At 34.3% G+C, this 19,713-nt stretch overlaps 1 protein-coding gene across 1 annotated transcript; it reads right to left on the bottom strand.

Moving 5' to 3' along the window:
- On the bottom strand, positions 14,362–17,166 carry LOC109725718. Its single transcript, XM_020255034.1, has 2 exons — positions 17,049–17,166; positions 14,362–16,043 (listed from the first exon to the last, which is right to left on the bottom strand). The coding sequence occupies exon 2, from the start codon at positions 16,004–16,006 to the stop codon at positions 14,504–14,506; it is 1,503 nt and encodes a 500-aa protein (XP_020110623.1). The 5' UTR covers positions 16,007–16,043; positions 17,049–17,166; the 3' UTR covers positions 14,362–14,503.

The following is a 19,713-nucleotide window of genomic DNA, read 5'->3' as shown; positions in this document are numbered from 1 at the left end:
GAGATTGACGCTGCCGCAGAACCGACTCACCGGATGGTTGTGGTAAGACTGGACCTGATGGCAAATGGCACAGAGATCACTCGGCATTTGATGGTTTTCAGTCAATTTGCTCAAGCATTCGAAGAGATAAACGAGTTTGCTGTCGGTCAAGGACGAGCTCGCCAAAATGCCGCTTCGCCGAAGCAGCTTCACATCTTCCTCGGTTTGCAGCAAGTTCCGCATAAATGCGGAAAAGGCCATGGTGCAGCGGCTTCGGCCTGAAGGTTGCATCTCGAACGCGATGAGATTATGGAAGATGAAGCTGCTGTAGTCGCGAATGTGTAACTCTGGGATGTCGAGCACCCCAATACAGCGTTTAAACCGACGTCTCCGGAATGCGATATCCAGTGAGCTACCGGATGTCTTCTTTTCAAACAGTGTCGCGGATTCTCTAAGTTCCATGGCATTCGGAGAATGGCGTGCCCAATTAATAGAATCTGGCTGTTGAGGCTTCTCCTTTCCAAAGATTATTGCACATTCTCTACATCCCAACGCATTCGGAGTATGGCGTGCCCAGCCAATAGAATCTGACTGTTGAGGCGACGAACTAGTTAGTTCGATGTACTTGTTTTGTGGGACCCGAGACCAGTGGAAAAGATCGAGCAGATGTAAGAATTTTGGAGGACTATTCTCGTCCATGCAATGTCGGGCGGACCTCGGATGGATTGTCTCGAAGAACTGGAGTGCATACTCATGAAGGGGCTTCTCCGACTTGAGCTCCGTAAATAGCTCCTCGATCGCGAAGAAAGGGATCTGGTTACTGAGGATCAGCAGATCTGGCGCAATCTCGTCTTTGTCGAATACGACATCGAGAACTTTAGTTTTGTCGTCGCGAAACAGCTTAAGCAGCTTCTTCGTAGGATTAGTAGGTATTATTATTGGCATCAGTGCATAACCTGTCGGTGTTTTACGTATCTGGATGGTCAGCATAAATAAGATGAAGTAGCTATCGAGCAGCAGCATCTCGGCGAATCTTTTGTCCTTTTTGTCCTCTTTAGGCAACCTTTCGCCATTCTTGTCGTCTTTAACGCTGAACCTCTTAGGTAAATCTAAATTGGCGTAGCAGCTGCGAGCATTTGGTACTTGATTTTTCATCTTCCTGAGGCAGCGCGCCAAGTCTTCGGACTTGAGATCATACATATAGTTCACGAAGTACACGAACATCCATTTTACCTTGTTGGAAATAGTAATCTTCTTCTGCCGCATGTGAAGTGGCCCTATCGACACCGTGACCGGCCGAGAGAACTTCCCTGCTGTCACCAACCTTGGCCGGGAGATCTCCTGATGCAGCGTGAACTTGCAGATCTTAGGTTCTGTTTCATCCTTGGGCTGCCAGGGCCACTGTAACGAACCTGTGAATGCAAGGTCTATTTTCTTCTCCACCTCTGTAATCCACTGCTCGTCCACATCCGGTCTGCTAGTAATCCCTTCTTCAGCATCCATTCTTATGCTGCAGTTTATATATGTATATATATATGTATGTAACCCAATAATATCCAGTCAACAAGAAATTTGCATTGTAATGAGCTTTAACTAAAAGCTATTAAAAATACCACATGCCCTTTTGATAGAGCAAAATCAAAATCTGAATCAAAATCTGCAGGAAATAATAATGAATCTCATAGAAACCTAATCAAAGGGATTGATTGACCCAATCAATCCCTTTGATTAGGTTTCTATGAGCAGATTTTGATTCAGATTTTGATTTTGCTCTATCACCCTTATCCGTCTCGGACCTTTCCTTAACATGATAAAAAAATAGATAGTATACGGATAAAAAAATTTATTCATTAAAATTTTGGATTTGGATCTGGATATTTTATATCCATGCCCAACTTGGACCCGACCCGAACCTCATATTTTAATGGATAGGGTCTGAAATAGTTTTAAAATTCGGACCCAGATCCCGACCCGCTGAAACACTTGATACTAGGACCTATAGATGAGGGATTTCTGTATATTTTCATCCTAGTGAAATTTTAACCGTTCTGTTTACTCTTTTATTTTTATTCCTTATATGTTTTTTACTTTTTACTTTTTTAATCCTAGCCACTCTGTTTACTGCTCAAATCTTTCTCTCCAAACAAGGGTTCCTGTTTATTGCCGAGGTTAAAGAAAGGAGGATATTTAAAAAAAAAAAAAAAAGAAAAAAAGAAAGCATGGAAAGTGATGTACCTTTCTAGTATTGTCCGTGAAGTAGTTGGACCCCTTAATTGATATAAATAATAAAGACTTAAAATCCAATTGCACAAAAAAGATTAGGGACTAGTGGATGAAACAAAACTTTCGAAGAAAAACAAGGACGAAAAAAATAAGTGGATAATAAGCATTGAGTATGAAAGAAAATGATTATTTACACAAGCTTTAACTTCTCCGAAAACTAACCAACTCTCTCATATTGAAGCGTGGCGGCACTAGCCCACTCTCAAGGCATATGCCGAGAGTCTCATGCCATTTGCTTTGAAAAGAACTCTCTCCCAAAACCAATAGAAAAAAAAAAAATTTTTTTACTCGCGGAAAAGATGGGTAGATCTTACACTCTTCATCCTAAAATTCACAAAACTCAAAGCTCTTGTTTGGTCGGGGATTAAGGGGTGGAATAACCACTTAACCCCCCATTTATTCTCAAACAATAACAAAAAAAAGGTGGGGTTAGCAAATCCCATCCGAAATGGGCTATTCTGGAATAGCACATTTGGGGTGGGGTTAGTTAACCCACCTAATCCCACCCTACCCCACTACTCCAACCAAACCAAATACTATTTTACCCATTATCTTTCTTATCCCACTTACTCCAACCAAATACTGTTTTTTATTATTCTGGACTAACTCCAACTCCCAACCAAATAGAAAAATTACTTTAACCCACCTTAACCCTATCCTTGAAATAACTAGTTTTTTCTTAACCCCGAACCAAACGGTAGCTTTAGTTTTCAGTAAAACAAATAAAAAAAAGTTGATGTAATAAGTAAAAAATGATGACCTTTGGATGAAGAGGGTATAAGATAGTACACCCTAAGTTGGATATACTAATAGTATTGCTAAAAAAAAGAAGTATTACAGTTTTGGTCCTTAAAACTATGAGGTGCATCACATTTTGGTCATCAAATTTTAATAATTTTCAGACTGACTTTTTAAATTATTGTAATCAAGTTCCACAATCTAATTGAGATGGCTAAATATTGATATTTTACTAATATAGAAGTGATGTAACGATATTGTGATTGACAATACAATAATAGTAAGATGCTACATCAGTTTCATAACGGTGGTTTGCCAATATTTAGCTAATTATATTAAGTTACGGGACTTAATTTTAATAATAATTTATAAGATTCGAATCAAGGGACATGCACGTACATACAACAATAAGAAAACATTACCTCCAATACTAGAGCAGTTCCACTATATATCCTTTTCTAAACGGAATAAGTGACTTTGTTCCCTTCTCAAGCAATAAACTACTTGTAATCTCTCTCTCTCTCTCTATTTACAATAATAAAAAAAGAAAATGACTTTTTTATGCGCACTCCTTGAAAAGGACAAAAAAAGAAAAAAGAAAAAAGAAAAAAAAGATGAAGAAAACTTGGTAAGTAAGGATTTGCTTTGGCCCCAGTACGTGAGAAAACGAAAACAATTTGAGTCCATGCATCTGTGGGCTCTTCTAAAGGAGGAATTCTACACTGTCACACTTGCACCACGTCATCAATAACAAGTCAATCACATTCCTTCTTTTCAAACGAAAGTACAATAAAAATACTTTTTTACAATCATGATGGGACATATATTCTTAAAAGGATTAACTTGATTGATTTGTTACGCCACGTTACTAATATACCCGTTGCATTCTAGAATTTTTCTTTCTAGAGACACTTATATAACACATTAACACATAGATTAATACAATCCCAAACTAATCATATTGTGTCAAAATAAACTAGTAGAGAGTCAAAATTCGAGACAAATTATATGGTAAGTTTATATTGAAGTTATGCTGCTTTTTTTTTTCTTTTTTAAGAAAAAAGTAAACTTTTATATAATATGGAGATGTTTGATTGAGTTTTTCTTTTGAACTTGCTAGTGTATTAAATTAAAAGTGAGGACCAGAATCCAATATGCAAGCCCAAAAACCATTCGGTTGAAGGTTCACTTGTTAGGGCTTTTATTATTATTATTATTTTTTATTTCGATACACTTTTTGATGTTGTCCTTTGCAAAATGCATCAAAACCACGCAGCTATCTCTAATGTAGGGGCGAAAGTAGTGAGGATAAACTTCGATCGAATCTGACACTTGATTAGATATGATGCGAATATAAATGTCAAAATTTAGCATTCCGCACATATTTATATCTGAATTTACATTTGAAAAAAAATAAAAATATATGAATGTGAATGCAGTTTCTTAAAAAAATTCGATCGTATTCGACTATTTTCACTCCTAAGAGGTAAGAGTGATGTTAATATATATTGTAGAGAGACAAAGTAATTTTTTATCATGTTTTTCATTTACTTTATTATGAGTTTTATGTTAAAATTGCATATATATATATATATATATATAGTAGGTCATGTGTGCTATTAGGAGCACGGAGGCCTCCGTCCTTCTAAGCCGTTTTCGATGATAGAGCTTCCGAATCGACGATCGGCTCCGTTAGACTTGATCTAGCGTATTTGAACTATCTAGAAAATAATTTTTGTGATTTTTCGGTATCATNTGATCGAAAGAGTTTAAAATCAATAATTTTTAATGGTTGATGTATACCGTTTGCAAGTTTAACGGTGTAGAAGTATTCAAATCAGATGAAATTTTGATAGAAAATTTTTTATACTATTTACAGTAAGATCAATGTCTCTAATCGAAAATTTTAGTACTATATCACCACTTTTTGTGAGATTTTTATTTTCAGCCGTTGATTTTGAACCATTTCGATTGCTAGGTAAATAATATCGAAAAGTCGCAAAATTTATTTTCTAGATCTAGATCAAGTCTAACGAACCGATCGTCGATTCGGAAGCTCTATCATCGAAAACGGCTTAGGAGCACGGAGACCTCCGTGCACCTAATAGCACACAAGACCTACTATATATATATATATATATATATATATATATATATATATATATATATATATATATATATATATATATATATAAAATTGAGCTAGAATACTTTTAAAAATACCAATCCTTTGATGCTTCTAAGTTTCTAGCCCTTCGATTTACTCCTTAATTACTAATACCCCTTGGATCAAATATTATTCCACCTACCATCACCTACCACCATCTACGACCATCATCTCAACCCTACATCTCTCAATCCAATGGCTAAAAACTCAAAAGCACCATCCCATTAGTGCTTTTGAGAGTATTCTAGGTCAACTCTCTCTCTTTATATATATAATACTATCGATAACAAACGGGCTCCGTTGTTACCCATTTGGTTTCGATGATGGAGCCTCCAAATCGACGATCGGCACCATTGAATATGATCTATACCACTTGAAGTGTTTAGAAATCAAATTTTAAATCTTTTCGACATCATTTGCCTAATGATTAAAATGTTTCAAAAATTATAATTTAATGATCGATATGAGGCGTTTTCTCGTTTAACGGCGTAAAGATATCCAAATCAATTGAATTTTTGTTAAAAAATTCTTTAAACTATTTAAAACAAGATCTATACTCTTGATCTTGATTACAAGACTTCTATTATCATTTGTAAAAAAATATTCAGTTTCAGCTGTTCATTTTTGTGTCCACTCGATAAATAAGAGAACAATATTGAAAATGTATGAAATTTGATTTTTAAACACTTTAAGTGGTATAGATCATGTTCAACGGTGCCAATCGTCGATTCAGAAGCTCCATTATCGAAAACAAATGGGTGGCAATGGAGCCCATTTGCTATCGATAGTATTCTAGCTCTACTCTCTCTCTCTCTCTCTCTCTCTCTCTCGACTGTGATACTATTGATGGCATCAAGAGTTTGATGCTATCGAGTTTTCCACCGTTAGATTTAATCTTTTAATTATTTTTATCCGTTAGATTATACTATTCAACCAACCACCCACTCAACCCTAGAGGGGGCATATCATCATAACCGTACATTTCTCAATCCAAGAGCTAAAAGGATAATAGCAGAAATAGCTTGGTGCTATTGATAGCACTCTAACCTAATTCTCTCTCTCTCTCTCTATATATATATATATATATATTCGTTAAATATTAAGTTTTATTGAATAAAATATAGATATAGAAAGTTTGAACAAAAGTGTAAACCTTTAATTGTATTGTATATTTAAATTGCGTTACTTATAGTTCATATTTATAAATGTGTATTAATGTTATATTATTTTTCGAATATAAATTCGAATCATATTTGAATTTGAATCCGTTTTCAACATATATTATAATAAAAATTTAGTGTTCAATATATCCGTCTTCAAATTTGCATACATAAAAAATATATAAATACGAATAATGGGATCAAAAATTCGATCGCCATTTGAAGAGGAATTCTACTATCTGGTGGTCACACTATATTATTTATTAACAGTCAATCATATATCTCCTTATAAGTAAAAATATAATAAAATTATATTTATAATAAAATTATATTTTTGTTAATTTTTTTTTGAAATGAATAAATTTTAAAAAAATAATTTGATTCGCTAAGACACACCAAGTAAGATATGTGTCCGTTGCATTCCTTTTTTTTTTTTTTTTTTTTTTTTTTTTTTTTTTTTGTTTGAGAGTTTTTACTCCTACTCAAACATCAGCATAAAGAGGTGCGAGCCATCACGTCAGCGTAAATATTAATGGAGGTGTGAATCACGCCACCACAGATTGTTCGGTTTCATTGTATCCAAAAAAATTTTAGAATGTACCGAATATATTACCGTGATGTTTTTAACTAATAAAGTTATTTTTTTTGGATTAATANTCATATATCTCCTTATAAGTAAAAATATAATAAAATTATATTTATAATAAAATTATATTTTTGTTAATTTTTTTTTGAAATGAATAAATTTTAAATTCGAATTCATATTCGCTAGGTTTTTGTTTTTGATATCTATATTCGAAATCATATCTGTTTATTTTTTTTTTTTTTTTTTTTTTTTTTTCTGTTTGAGAGTTTTTACTCCTACTCAAACATCAGCATAAAGAGGTGCGAGCCATCACGTCAGCGTAAATATTAATGGAGGTGTGAATCACGCCACCACAGATTGTTCGGTTTCATTGTATCCAAAAAAATTTTAGAATGTACCGAATATATTACCGTGATGTTTTTAACTAATAAAGTTATTTTTTTTGGATTAATACGTCTCATTATAATTATTAAAAAAATATTTTTATTATAATTTTTTTAAATAAAAAATATAATTAATTTGTTTTTAATAATATGGTGCAAATGTGATACAGTATACTTCCTCCATCCGATCATATGCAGCTCATAAATGTAGTACCTTTTTCTATTGTCCTTAGTTAACCTCGTACCATTGAATGATTGAGCAAAAGAAGGAGAGCTTGCTTAGGATGGAAGTTTATAGGCTTTCATGATTTTATTTTATTTTTAGGTTAAAATATAAAAAAATTATAAATATTGTTTTATTAATTTTCTTCTGATTGTTTAAAAATTTATATTTTATCCCATTAAAATTTTGAAGTGATGCATTTAGGCTCCCTTCGTCAGGATTCCGTCACTATTTCGTTCATTTTTTATAATTTATGTTGGTAATCTGGTGCTCGTTCTGATACCAGATCTTAAAAATCTGTAACTCGCTATGATATTGACTGTTGTTGATTCGGTACCAATTGTTGAGATTTCGCAAAGAAAGCGTCGAATCGAGTTTTTACCATAAACTCATCCTCTCAGCAAAAACTGATACAATCACAAAAGAGAAAATCAAATAGAAAATAGGTGGGTAAATAAGATTCACTAAATAAGATAAGATTACAACTGATTTCTCGTCTGTAAAAGAATAGCTTCAAATACGAGCCATCTTTTTAAATTTATCCTACCTTTCTCGTCTTTATAAACCTAGCTAAAAGACAACACACACACTCTCTCTCTCTCTCGTGCACCTGTACACTATGGGGGCGTTTGGATTGACGAATTTGTAGATTCAACGTAAGTCAAGTGTAGTGGTGTTTGAGTTTCCCTGAAGTGTGATTATTTTTCTGTTGTTTGTTTTGACATAACTCGTACCACTGAAAGTTAAATTCAATCACTTCTGCTGTTTGTTTTGATGTAACTTGGTGCTGGTAAAATTAGTTTTTTGAGTTCCGTTGTTTGTTTTGATGTAAGTAAGTAGATCCCATTATCTCCTAAATATAGTAATAAATTTATTACTATAAAATTTAACCTATTATATAATTAAATTTTTTATTATTATTTAAAGATAATCTTAATTTATTATAAATAAGGTAATTCCAACCCATTATAAAGAAAGTAGAGTTTAGGTTTTACTGTTTAATAAATTGTTTAGAGAAGGTTGAGTGTGGTGGAAGTCGAGTTCGGTACTTTAGAGCCGGAAGTCGAGAGTAGGTGAAGTGGAGCTTTAACGTAACTTGAGTTACATTATATTTTTCACTTACACCAAAACAAATAACGGAAGTGATGGAACTTGAGTTCCATCATTCTACTTACACCAAAACAAACGGGCCCTATGTGCAAACAACTCATAGCCAAACTTCTCTTTGATACGGTCGACCAATGACTTCAAGACACCTCAACGTACCCTCTACTAATGCTCCACTAAAATATATCTCAATTCTAGTATAATTAGTATTTCTAGTCTATTCAATATCTAAATCCATATTAATTTATCTCTAATAAATTTAAATATTTATCCTAATTTAATTAGTTAGATTTATACTCTAATTAGTATGTACATTCTAATTTATTGTTAATAGATTTAAATATTAATTTATCCAACTAGAAAATTAACTACAAATCTAACCAAATCCTAACAATTTATATCAAAAATACCCTTGAAAATGACATAAATATATTAAAAAATTATTCTTTTATAAAATAAGTAAAAATAATTTGGTCATTTCACGCTCTCCATTAAATTCGTAACCCCGTAAAAGTATTTCTGAAATTTTATAAGAACAAAATGTATATTTTTTTTACTCAAAAAAAAAAGAGTATATTTTTGAAAGTCGAAAAGGAAAAGCAAAAAAATAGGTATTTATAAAAGAGTTTCCTGTGTTTTACCCTTACTTTTAGAAATAATTATTTGGATTAATTGGTGATTAGCATATTTAGAGTTGATTTGCACTATGAAGTATTCTGAAACTTTTTTCTTAATTTGCCATCATATTTAGGGTGAAAGCTGGTCGGATATAATCCTGACCCGACCCGATTCTTTATCTGAAAATTTTCAGATATGGATTGAAATTTTACTATCTAATTCGAATTCGGATTCAGATTTGGATCTCGAGTTAGAAAATTTTTCCGATTCGGATTTGGATCTCGAGTTGAAAAAAATGGTGGATTCGAATTTAGATTCAGATATCGATGCTGGTTCACCTTTGTTTTTTTTCCTTTGGATTCAAATTCAGATTTAGAATATATCCGAATCATAAACTAATTTTAATATGTTTTCAATATGTAACATCCATGTTAAATCCATAATTCATTTATTTTTAGTTCTATATATATTTTTAAATAAACTCCTAAAAACGTATGGAGGCCCCTCAACTTTAGGCTGTTTATAAATGTGTGGTTGAGTAAATAGTTGGGGATAAGTGTGAGATGCACCATAACTAGATTGTAATTGCAATTTACTTCACGGTTTATAAAAGAAAAAAAAAACTTTCCTACCTTAATTACTTGCGTTTTATAAATTTACTTGAGATTTTGATTGTAATTAATTATGGTGGTGAGTAAATAGTTAGGTGTTCATGCATTAATCAACTACTCGTAGAGTCGTAGTTGTATCACTCTTTCATGAAATTAAGTAACGTAGCGTAGTAGGATCTATGATTTGCATTTTATCACCCTGCGACTTATATTTATGTAGTACTTCGTTATCCTATTTAATAATAATTTTTTACCCCACAATATATGTTTTGTTGGGAGCTATTTGAAAGTTTAAGCATCATGTAATAATAGGATTTTTTTTATTTTTGTTTTTTCAAGAGTTTACAATTAAGGACTTGTGTTGTATTTTTTTCATTTTTTCTATTGTTCTGTCTATCGAGTTGTGGACGGATTTGTTGGTGTGTTTATGTTTAACTTATTTGTACGTACCTGGGTTTTTTTCCCCTCAAAATCATGCAGCTCTTTTCTTTTTTTCTTTTCTTTTTTTTAATCTCTTTATTTGAACTTGTTTTTGTATTGGAAAACATTTTTTTTTATTTCAGTATAAGTTGGTAATTTTACAAGGGTTATTTCTAAGAATTCGATTTTTCTGAAGGCATGTGTTTTTTTTTTTTTTACGGAAGTTACCTACTTTCTTATAGGAATAATTGCCTATATAATCCTCAAAACTTTGAAAATATTTTATTTATTCCTGCTATTTTTTTTCTTTTCAATATACTCCTCATATATTCCTTCGTTATTCTAAAATACCCCTACATAAGTTAACTTCCGTTAAATATGAGTTAAATATCTACTAGTGTTAAAAAAAATTAAAATGTCTCTTTTGCCCTTAACTTAAGGGCAAATAAGAAATATTGGTGACGGTAGTTAGGTATATTTGAAAAGACTAAAAGTCAAAATACTTTTTGTGCCTCTGACTTAAGGGCAGATAAGAAAAGTCGGGGATGGTGGAAGGGTATATTTAAAAAGGCAAAATAGTAATTTTATACAGATAACAGTTATTGCTAACGGTTCATTAACAGAATTTAACTCTAGGGATATATTTAAAATAAATTGAAAAGTAACAAAGGTATTTTCAATAATAGCCTTCTAAGAGGGATAAATCAGAAAGTCGAGAGCTTTTCAGAAATATGTAAACAATTACCCCTTTCTTATATGTCCTCCTAACGAGCATCGACTTTCTAAACTCTCTTCTCTTCCCACCGCCTCACTTCTAGCCAATGTTGGTGCGCTTTTAAATCCTAAACATTCCTTGACAACGGAGAACAATGTTGAAGATTTTTGATACTTATAGCGAGAACGCGAGAGCTTGCACCATTCTTGCTGCAGTGGTGGTAGCACGAGTGAACGACAGTCAGGAAAGGACAGGGACGAATAGGAAATTAAGAAGGGGATCAGAAAAATAGATTATTAATGGGGACAAAAGAGGTGTTTCTATTCTTTTTAACTTTGATTGAGATTTAATCTAGGTTCAACTCAAGATAAGCTAACAGGTCCCATTAATGTGTTGGCTCTGGAGGAAAAGTATTTAACTATATAGAGAATAAGTAAAGGAGGCTATAATAGACGAGAGACAAGAGTCTTAATCATATAAAAATTATATAATCGTGATTGGATTTCAATTGATCTTATGATTACAATGAAGGAGAAGAACTCCTTTTATAGCCTTCAATTGTGAGAGTTTTAGATCTAAATTTTCATAACTTACAATTAATAGCTTTAAGAGTTTCTTTTTAAGATATGTACTTTAAAAATTGCTAATCCATATCTATTTATATCTATTAATTCATTAAATTGTGCAGTATGTACGAGCCTCACCCCGGTATTTTAGGGAGGGCTCTTGTGGGGCCCAATATATTTTTTTTAAATACCTCTCCCAAGACACACACACACACTCTCTCTCTCTTCGGGGCCCCCCTCCCTCACTGCTCTCTTCTCCGCTTCTCTACTCTCTCCCTCAACCCACAGCTCTCTCTCTCTCTACGTCTCTCCCTCAGCTCTTCTCCCTTCCCCCACACCCCCCTCCCTTCTCTGCCACGAGGCGCACGACCCGCCCGGCGGGTGCGGACGACCACGCCCGGGGTGTGCCGGGCACGGGTCTACCCCTCTTTGTCCTTTCCTCCCTCCCCCTGGCCCTCCGCTTTCTTCCCTCTTCCCCCACCCCTTCTCTCCACCTCTTTTCTCTCCCTCCCCAACCGGCGTCTTCTCTTTCTCTCTCTCTCCCCTTCCATTCTTTCGGCGGACGGGTGCACGAGGGGGAGGGCAGGGCGGCGAGCGGGCGCGGCGGTGTTTCGGTCGCTGGCGTGCGCCGCATGGAGAGTTCTCTCTATCCCCCCTCTTCTGCTCTCTCTCTCTCTCTTCTCTCTCATATATTATATATATATTATATATATAGACGAGCAGAGATGAGAGAGAGAGAGAGAGAGAGTGAGGAGAGAGAGAGAGAGAGAGAGAGAGATAGCGTATTATTATATCTATAGTACCGAGCTCCGGTACTATAGTGTTTATTTTTTATCTTAGGGCGTTCAAATCAATAATCTACACCGGAAATATGATCTAAGGTTATGAATTTCTTAGGAATAAAATTTTAGTTTTTTTCGATATCGTTTATTTAGTAAATAAATTAGTATCAAAATGGACGGTGGAAATTGAATAATCTTTAAAATTTGAGGTATAGGACTTTTAAATTCAAGATCAAGAATGTTTAACCTTAATTATATGTTTAAAGTATTTTCTATCAAAATTTGAAGAAATTTAGATTCTTCTACATCGTTTAAACTCCAAACTCGTCATAATAGCGATTGAAAATTGACAATTTTGAAATAGTTTGATCATAAGATAAACTATGTCGAAAAAATATAAATTTGATTTCTAGAAATTTTAATACCTAGATCACGTTTTAACAAGTGTGGATCGTTGATTTGAACGCCCTAAGATCGAAAACAACACTATAGTACCGTGAGCCTCGGTACTATAGATATATAGTAGCCTAGCTCTCTCTCTCTCTCTCTATATATATATATATATATTATATATATATATATATATATATATATATATATTATATATATATATATATATATATATATATAATTACTTATAATATATTTATAATAATAAATAATTATATCTATTTATAATATATTATTATATATATATAATAGTATTCTATATATAGTATTTTTATTTAACATATATATTTATTTATTATATAATCGGATCCAAGGAATTCGAAGTGATTTGAAAACCCTCTTTTGGGTGTGTGTTTTGTGGCTTAACAACCAATTATACAAGAAGATTTATTTATTTATTTATAAATATATATGATTTATTATATATATATTTTATTTTATAATATAAATATATTATTATATAATAATTTATTATATAACTTACTATTTTTTTATAATTATTTATTTTTATTCTTAATGTATTATTATATATATAATTTTATTTCTAAATATATATTTAGTTAATATATATAGTATTATATTTTTATAATATGGATATATTATTATATAATAATTTATTATATAATATACTACTTTATAGAGGATTTTAAATTTCTGAATAATATTGTAAAATGTGCACTCCTAATAGAGTGTGCCAATAGTATTATTCAAAAAATATAATAGTGGAAACTGAAAAAATTCATGTTAGAAACAAAAGGTGCAGCTTTATTCAAACTAAAAATGATTTTTCTTAAAATATGCTATATCAGTTTGTGCTAGTGTTAAATTCTACTTCCAAACCAAATCAAAACCAAATAAAATAAATTGGTTCAATCTATATGCTACCTACGAAATCGAATTTATTGTCGTTTGGTCCTCAGTTTGCATCCAAACTCGAACGCACCAACTTTTTTCCCCTTTTCCCCCTCTTTTTTAATTCCTTTTGTTTTGTTCAGAAATTAAATTTTAAAGTGAATATCCTTTGATATTACTGACTTTACAGTTTATGTGCTATTTACTATATAATTTAAAATTTTTAAAAATTTACATAGATTTCCCGCTGCCTAGCGCGGGCCTTCACTAGTGATAATTTATTCTTGAGAAAGTGCATTAACTTCCAACATAATAGAGTTATTAATTTTTAAATAACAAAAAAGTTTCAGTGAATTATATTTGGAAAAAATTAGAAAACTATAAGATATCCCGTAAATTTTGAGAGCTACTTTGGAAATTATCTCCCTTTTTTTTTTTTTTGACCAAGTCATAAGAATTTAGAGGGGCTAATATAGCTCAGCCTAGTAGTAATAGAGCAATTAATGCTTCGATATTCTTGGACTAAATTTCGATGGTAGATTATTTTTCACATATTTACAATAGCCGATATATAGGCATAAATCAAAATCATAATAGCAATAATTGAACAAGATTTAAACTTATATCTTATATCTAACCAACAAAATATTAAAAGTTAAACTTGACAGAAATAAATTTAAACTAATAAAAAATAATAGGTTATTTATCAACACTAATAACCAGTAAGAACACCAAACCAGGTAACAACAGAGGATGTTACATGTAAACATATCCAAATTAAGGTTGGTACGTAATACAATATGTTTATTTTTTAGTAATATATGCATGCATTACTACCATATACTGGAGAGCACGTAGAGCATTCAACTGTGGTAGTAGCTGAGCACAGTGTATATGGTCTGCAGGAAGTTAAGAACAAAAAGCATGATAGCAGCGAACACAGAAAGAGTCACCAGTGGGTTGGGGAAGTACCGGAGAACAATGCTGCCGCAGAATCGACTCATTCGGCGGTTGTGATGAGACAAGACCCGACGGTAAACGTTATACAGATCGATCGGCATTTGCTGATTTTCAGTCAACTTGCTCAAGCGTTTGAAGAAATCGACGAGTTCGCCGTCGGTCACGGACGTGTTCGCCAAAACGCCGCGTCGCCGGAGCAGCTTCACATCTTCCTCGCTTTGCAGCAAGCTCCGCATGAATGCGGAGAAGGCCATGGTGCAGCAACCCCGGCTCGGACATTGCATCTCAAAGGCGATGAGGCTGTGGAAGACGCGGCTGCTGTAGTCGTGGATGTGTAAGCACGGGATGTTGAGCACCCCGACAACGGGTATGAGCCTGCCGCTCCGAAACGTGACGTCCAGTGAGCTGCCGGATGTCTTCTCTGCAAACATTGTTGCCGATTCTCTGAGTTCCATCGCAGTCGGAGTATGGCGCGGCAAGTCGATGGAGTACTCTAGCTGGTTATGCGACGTGTGAACTGCATGATACTTGTCCTTTGGGACCCGAGACCAGTGAAGAAGATCGAGCAGATGTAAGAACTGGAGAGGCGTATCCTGGCCTTTGCGACCTCGGTTTGGCATCGGATGGATCGTCGCGAAGAACTCGAGGGCATACTCATGGAGGGGCTTCTCCAACTTGAGCCCCTTATATAGCTCCTCGACCGCGAAGAAGGGGATTTGGTTATCGAGGATCAGCAAATCCAGCATGATCTCATCTTTTTGCATTATAATGTCGAGAAATCTAAGCAGATCGTCTCGAAACTGCGTATTCTCCTGCTCTCTCGAAGAGTCAGGTTCGTGAGTTAGCACCGCTCTGCGAAACGTCTCCTTGCACGTCAACATAAGCAAGATAAAGAAGCTATCCAGCAACAGTATCTCCGCGAATCCTGTAGTAGAGTCGAAGCATGGAGGTTTATCTGTAAAGAAGTAGCATTTGAGAGCTTCTGCTGCTTGATTCTTCATCTTCTGGGCGCAGCCCGCCAAGTCGAGATTGTACAAACGACTCATGAACTGCATGACGAACAATTTTTCTTTGTCGATACGCTTGCTGTCGCGCCTATGAAATGGCCCTATCGTCACCACCTTTGGCCGGGAGAACTCCTCATCCAGTGCTGATGACTTACAAATTATCAGTTGCTTTTTATCGTCGGGCGGCCTGGACTGTCGTGGCGAATCTACGAACGCACGCTCGAATTTTTGCTCCAACTCTTCAATCCAGCGCTCGTCCACGCTCGGTCCGATGGGTGGGCAAGTGACCTTCTCGACAATTCCCGTACCAACTCTTTCACCGGATCCGCCTGCAGCATTATCTGTAAACGAAATTCGATGCTCTCCTTGCCGGGCCATCCCTTCTTTGGCCTCCAACATTCTTATGTTGCAGATTGAGGTGTGTATGTATATCCCCCTATAATGCGGTAAACAGAAGTTGATGTGCAATGAACTTTAATTTATATAAAACACAGCCACGGAAAAAATCAAAAAAAAAAAAAAAAAAAAAAACAGTTGATGAACTTGAGAAAGAAAAAGGAATAATTCAAAAGGTGCCATGACTAAATAAATTTCATGAAGCTTTTGTACTTTTACATATCCGTGGCGAAAGTATTATGTCGAAATTGAATCTGATCATTATTTATTCATTGAATTTGATCAATTTCAGTAAATTCAATCTATTCCAAGTAAAAGTAAAGATGCTAGTAGCATCACACTCCAAAATTCTCTCTCTCTCTCTCTCTCTCTCTCATTGGAATAAAGAAGCAGCGACTAATCTTTCAACTTAGTTGGAACTATAAAGAAAGGGTAAATTGCATCATTGATCCCTAAACTTTACCCACCTTTTCATTCTAGTTATCAATCTCTTTTTCACTTGCACCAAAGTTCTTAGTTTTTATTGCTTGTCCAATTAAGTCTCTCGGTAGTATTTACTTTTATATCTTGTGATACTTTACTTATACAATATATCTATTTAATTTCTTGTTGGATGGTTGGAATTTGTTGTGTATTCATGCTTGAGAGGTTTTAGGCGGATAGGAAATGCTAAAAATATGCTTTCTTTTTTTTATTGATTTGGTTCATGTACCGAGTGTACGGAATATATCAACAGATCTTGAGATTAATTTCTATTGGTGGAGTCCAACAGAGACTTAATTAGACTTTAATTTGGCTCTATTTAAAACTTACATATATTAATTAGATTAATTAACAAGTTAATAAAACAAGAATCAAAATTATATTTAAATCTTAATTAAGCTTGTTCTACTTGAGAACTATCTTGTTCCAGTGAGAGGACGGAACAACTGCTCCACCTTTATTCCTAATAAAAAAAACAAACTATAATTTTTTAACTCCAAAAATAACGTTCAAATATCCGAACCAAATACTGCCTAACAGCTTAAACACAAAAAAACATTACCTCTGAAAGACCACTCCACCCAAATAAAACAAGAGCGCCTCCTCTCTTTCTCTCTCTATTATTTAAAAAACAAACATCTTTGAGTGCTCTCTCTCTCACTCACTCACATAGAAAACAATTTTCTTTGGCCATTGGATACATGCTCTATCTCTCTACTATTTAAAAGAACAATTATCTTCCTGTGCACAATTAGCATTGCTCTTTGTCCCAGCAAGCGAGAAAGCAAATGTCTCATACTTTGCGTGCACCTTTATTAGAGATTCTCCTCTACAGAGAGAGAGAGCATGTTGTAGTGAGAAAGCAAATGTCACCATTAAGATTGGTAAAATTTTATGTATGCCCTTCAACTGCAGCTTATTTAGCTTATTCGCAAACTTTTCCATGATGGTTAACAGTAGAAAACACTTTGCTCACCTAAAGAGTTTTGCAACAATTTAATTAGGCTGATGTGAAAGATTTTTTGTTAGTTCTTTTTTGGGTGTTTAGTTCCTGAAATGTTTATTGGTGAATATTGTCATGTTGAGTATAATGCTTGCTTGTATATAGTTCTTTTGCTTCAAATTTTTTTTTTTTCTGTTGCTGATATTGATGTCGATGTAGTGCTTGTTTGGATGAAAGTAAAGCGAGGTGAAGTCATTTTCGACAATAAACTACTTTTTTTATTCTTTTTTTTTTTTTTTGAGAGAAGATAGCATATATACTACCACTTCATTCAATAAGAGTATGAACTGGGCTACAAGTTGAGATAGCTAGGCCTCGAAACGTACCACAAAAATAAACAAAAAAACAAAAAAACAAAAAAAACAATAAAACAAAAAAAAATAAAAACAAAAACAAAAACAAATACTAGAGGGCAAGCGCCCACGTGTCGCGAAGTGAGCGAGATTCAAAAGCCAGGAAGGTCGCCGGGCGTCTAAAATTCTCAAAAATTCTCCTGTTCCGTTCCAACCAGACTGTCCACCATGTCGCGGCAATAGATGCTAGTTCCCTAATTCCAATTCACTACAACAAAAACGGTCTATAGCGACACTTTTAAATGTAGGTACATGTCAAAAAAGTGCTGCTAGCTAAAATTACCGACACTTTTAAAAAGTGTTGCTATATGTGGGGTCGCTAGGTATATAGTGACAGTTAAAGAGTGTCGCTATAACCTAAAAGAGTGCTGCTAATTTACTAACACTTATTTAAGCATTTAGCAACCGCCGAAACTCTATCTCGTTGGCTGCGGTGGCGGAGGAAGACGACAGGAAAGGCTCTTCGTCTATAATTTCAGTGGATTGAGTGAAGAGAGAAGAAAAGATGGTAATTGATTTTTCTTTTTTTTTAATTTTCTATTTGTAATCGGGTCAAATGGACTGGGTGTGGTGGGTTTAGTAGAGTAATCTTTTATTTTTAGTTGGATTGGGCTTTATATTTCGGCATAAGTAGATGTTTTTTTAAGTTTTAGTATAAATAGGACACTTACTCAAAAGTGTTCCAAACATGTGTCCCTATAACCTAATTCTATTGTAGTGATTGTACCTTCCTTTCGCCTACTTTCGTCCCAAAGTGAACAGACTGATGTACAAGTTGATAGAAACTGTTTGTTCGGGAGTAACCTGTAAAGCAGGGCCTTGATACATTGGCATTCCGAGAAAAGGTGATCTACTGTCTCGCTGACGTCATGACAGAAAACACAACTTTCCTCCCCACTCCAGCCCCTCTTTCGCAAATTGTCCGCCATGAATAAACTACTATTTTTATTGTTTGGTTCATTGTAATAAAAATATAGTTGAATTTCGAGTTATTCAAAACAAGTAACAGATCTCGGCCCACCTTTGGCAGAAGACAATTACGGTAAAAAAAGATGAAGAAAAGAATAATAAAATAATACAATGTGTAATAGTGATGTTAGACAACAAATGCCAACTCACTTAGTAAGTGACCAAAAATCACAAATTTAAAAGCCCTAAGCAATCATCTTCCACACTTAGGGGTGTAAACGAGTCGAACACGAGCTCGTGTTTGTATTCGGCTCGTTTAATAAACGAGCTATTATTCAAAACCACAAACTTAACTTCCATTAATTACTGAACAAGAACAAGAAACTAAGAAACAGTGAGAGATAACAAAGACGTAAAGAAAAATAGATCATTTCAACAATCACACCACTACCAACTAACAAATCAAATTACAACTTTAATACCCGGAATTGATTAAAGAGACGATTTTTAAATAATCACAACCTATACTAAACGTTGCTTAATTACAAGATACATACTTTCAACCCAAAACGAAACAACCAAAAACGGCTCGAACTACTAAGGGGGACACAACGGCAGCACTAGTGGCAATCTTTACACAATCGAAACACGTACAATATTCACTAGCCCCCCTGCTACTGCTGTTAGATGCCCATCTCTACAGTTGCCCAGCCTAAGCCCCGCCTAAAAATTTTTAGGCTTGGGCTTGGGCTGAGGTTTGGGCTCTGGGCTTGGGCTTGGGCTTGGGCTGCCTAAAATTTTTAGGTATAGGTTTGGGCTTGGGCTGGTTTTTATGTTTTATTTAAGCCCAAGCCCAGCCCAAGCCCAAGCCCAGCCCATGTTAGTTTTAGGTATAGGCTTAGGTATAGGCAGCCTAAAAATAAAAAATATAGGTATAGGTAGCCTATATAGGCAAAGTAAGC

The sequence above is a fragment of the Ananas comosus genome, linkage group 20 (assembly GCF_001540865.1).
Source record: "Ananas comosus cultivar F153 linkage group 20, ASM154086v1, whole genome shotgun sequence".
NCBI classification, from domain to species: Eukaryota; Viridiplantae; Streptophyta; class Magnoliopsida; order Poales; family Bromeliaceae; genus Ananas; species Ananas comosus.
Note: the sequence above shows the minus strand (reverse complement) of the source record. Positions and strands in the feature narration are given on the sequence as shown.

What these genes read in the sequence shown, in the direction of transcription:
- LOC109725718 (XM_020255034.1), bottom strand. Translation starts at nt 16,006, where the DNA reads ATGTTGGAGGCCAAAGAAGGGATGGCCCGGCAAGGAGAGCATCGAATT.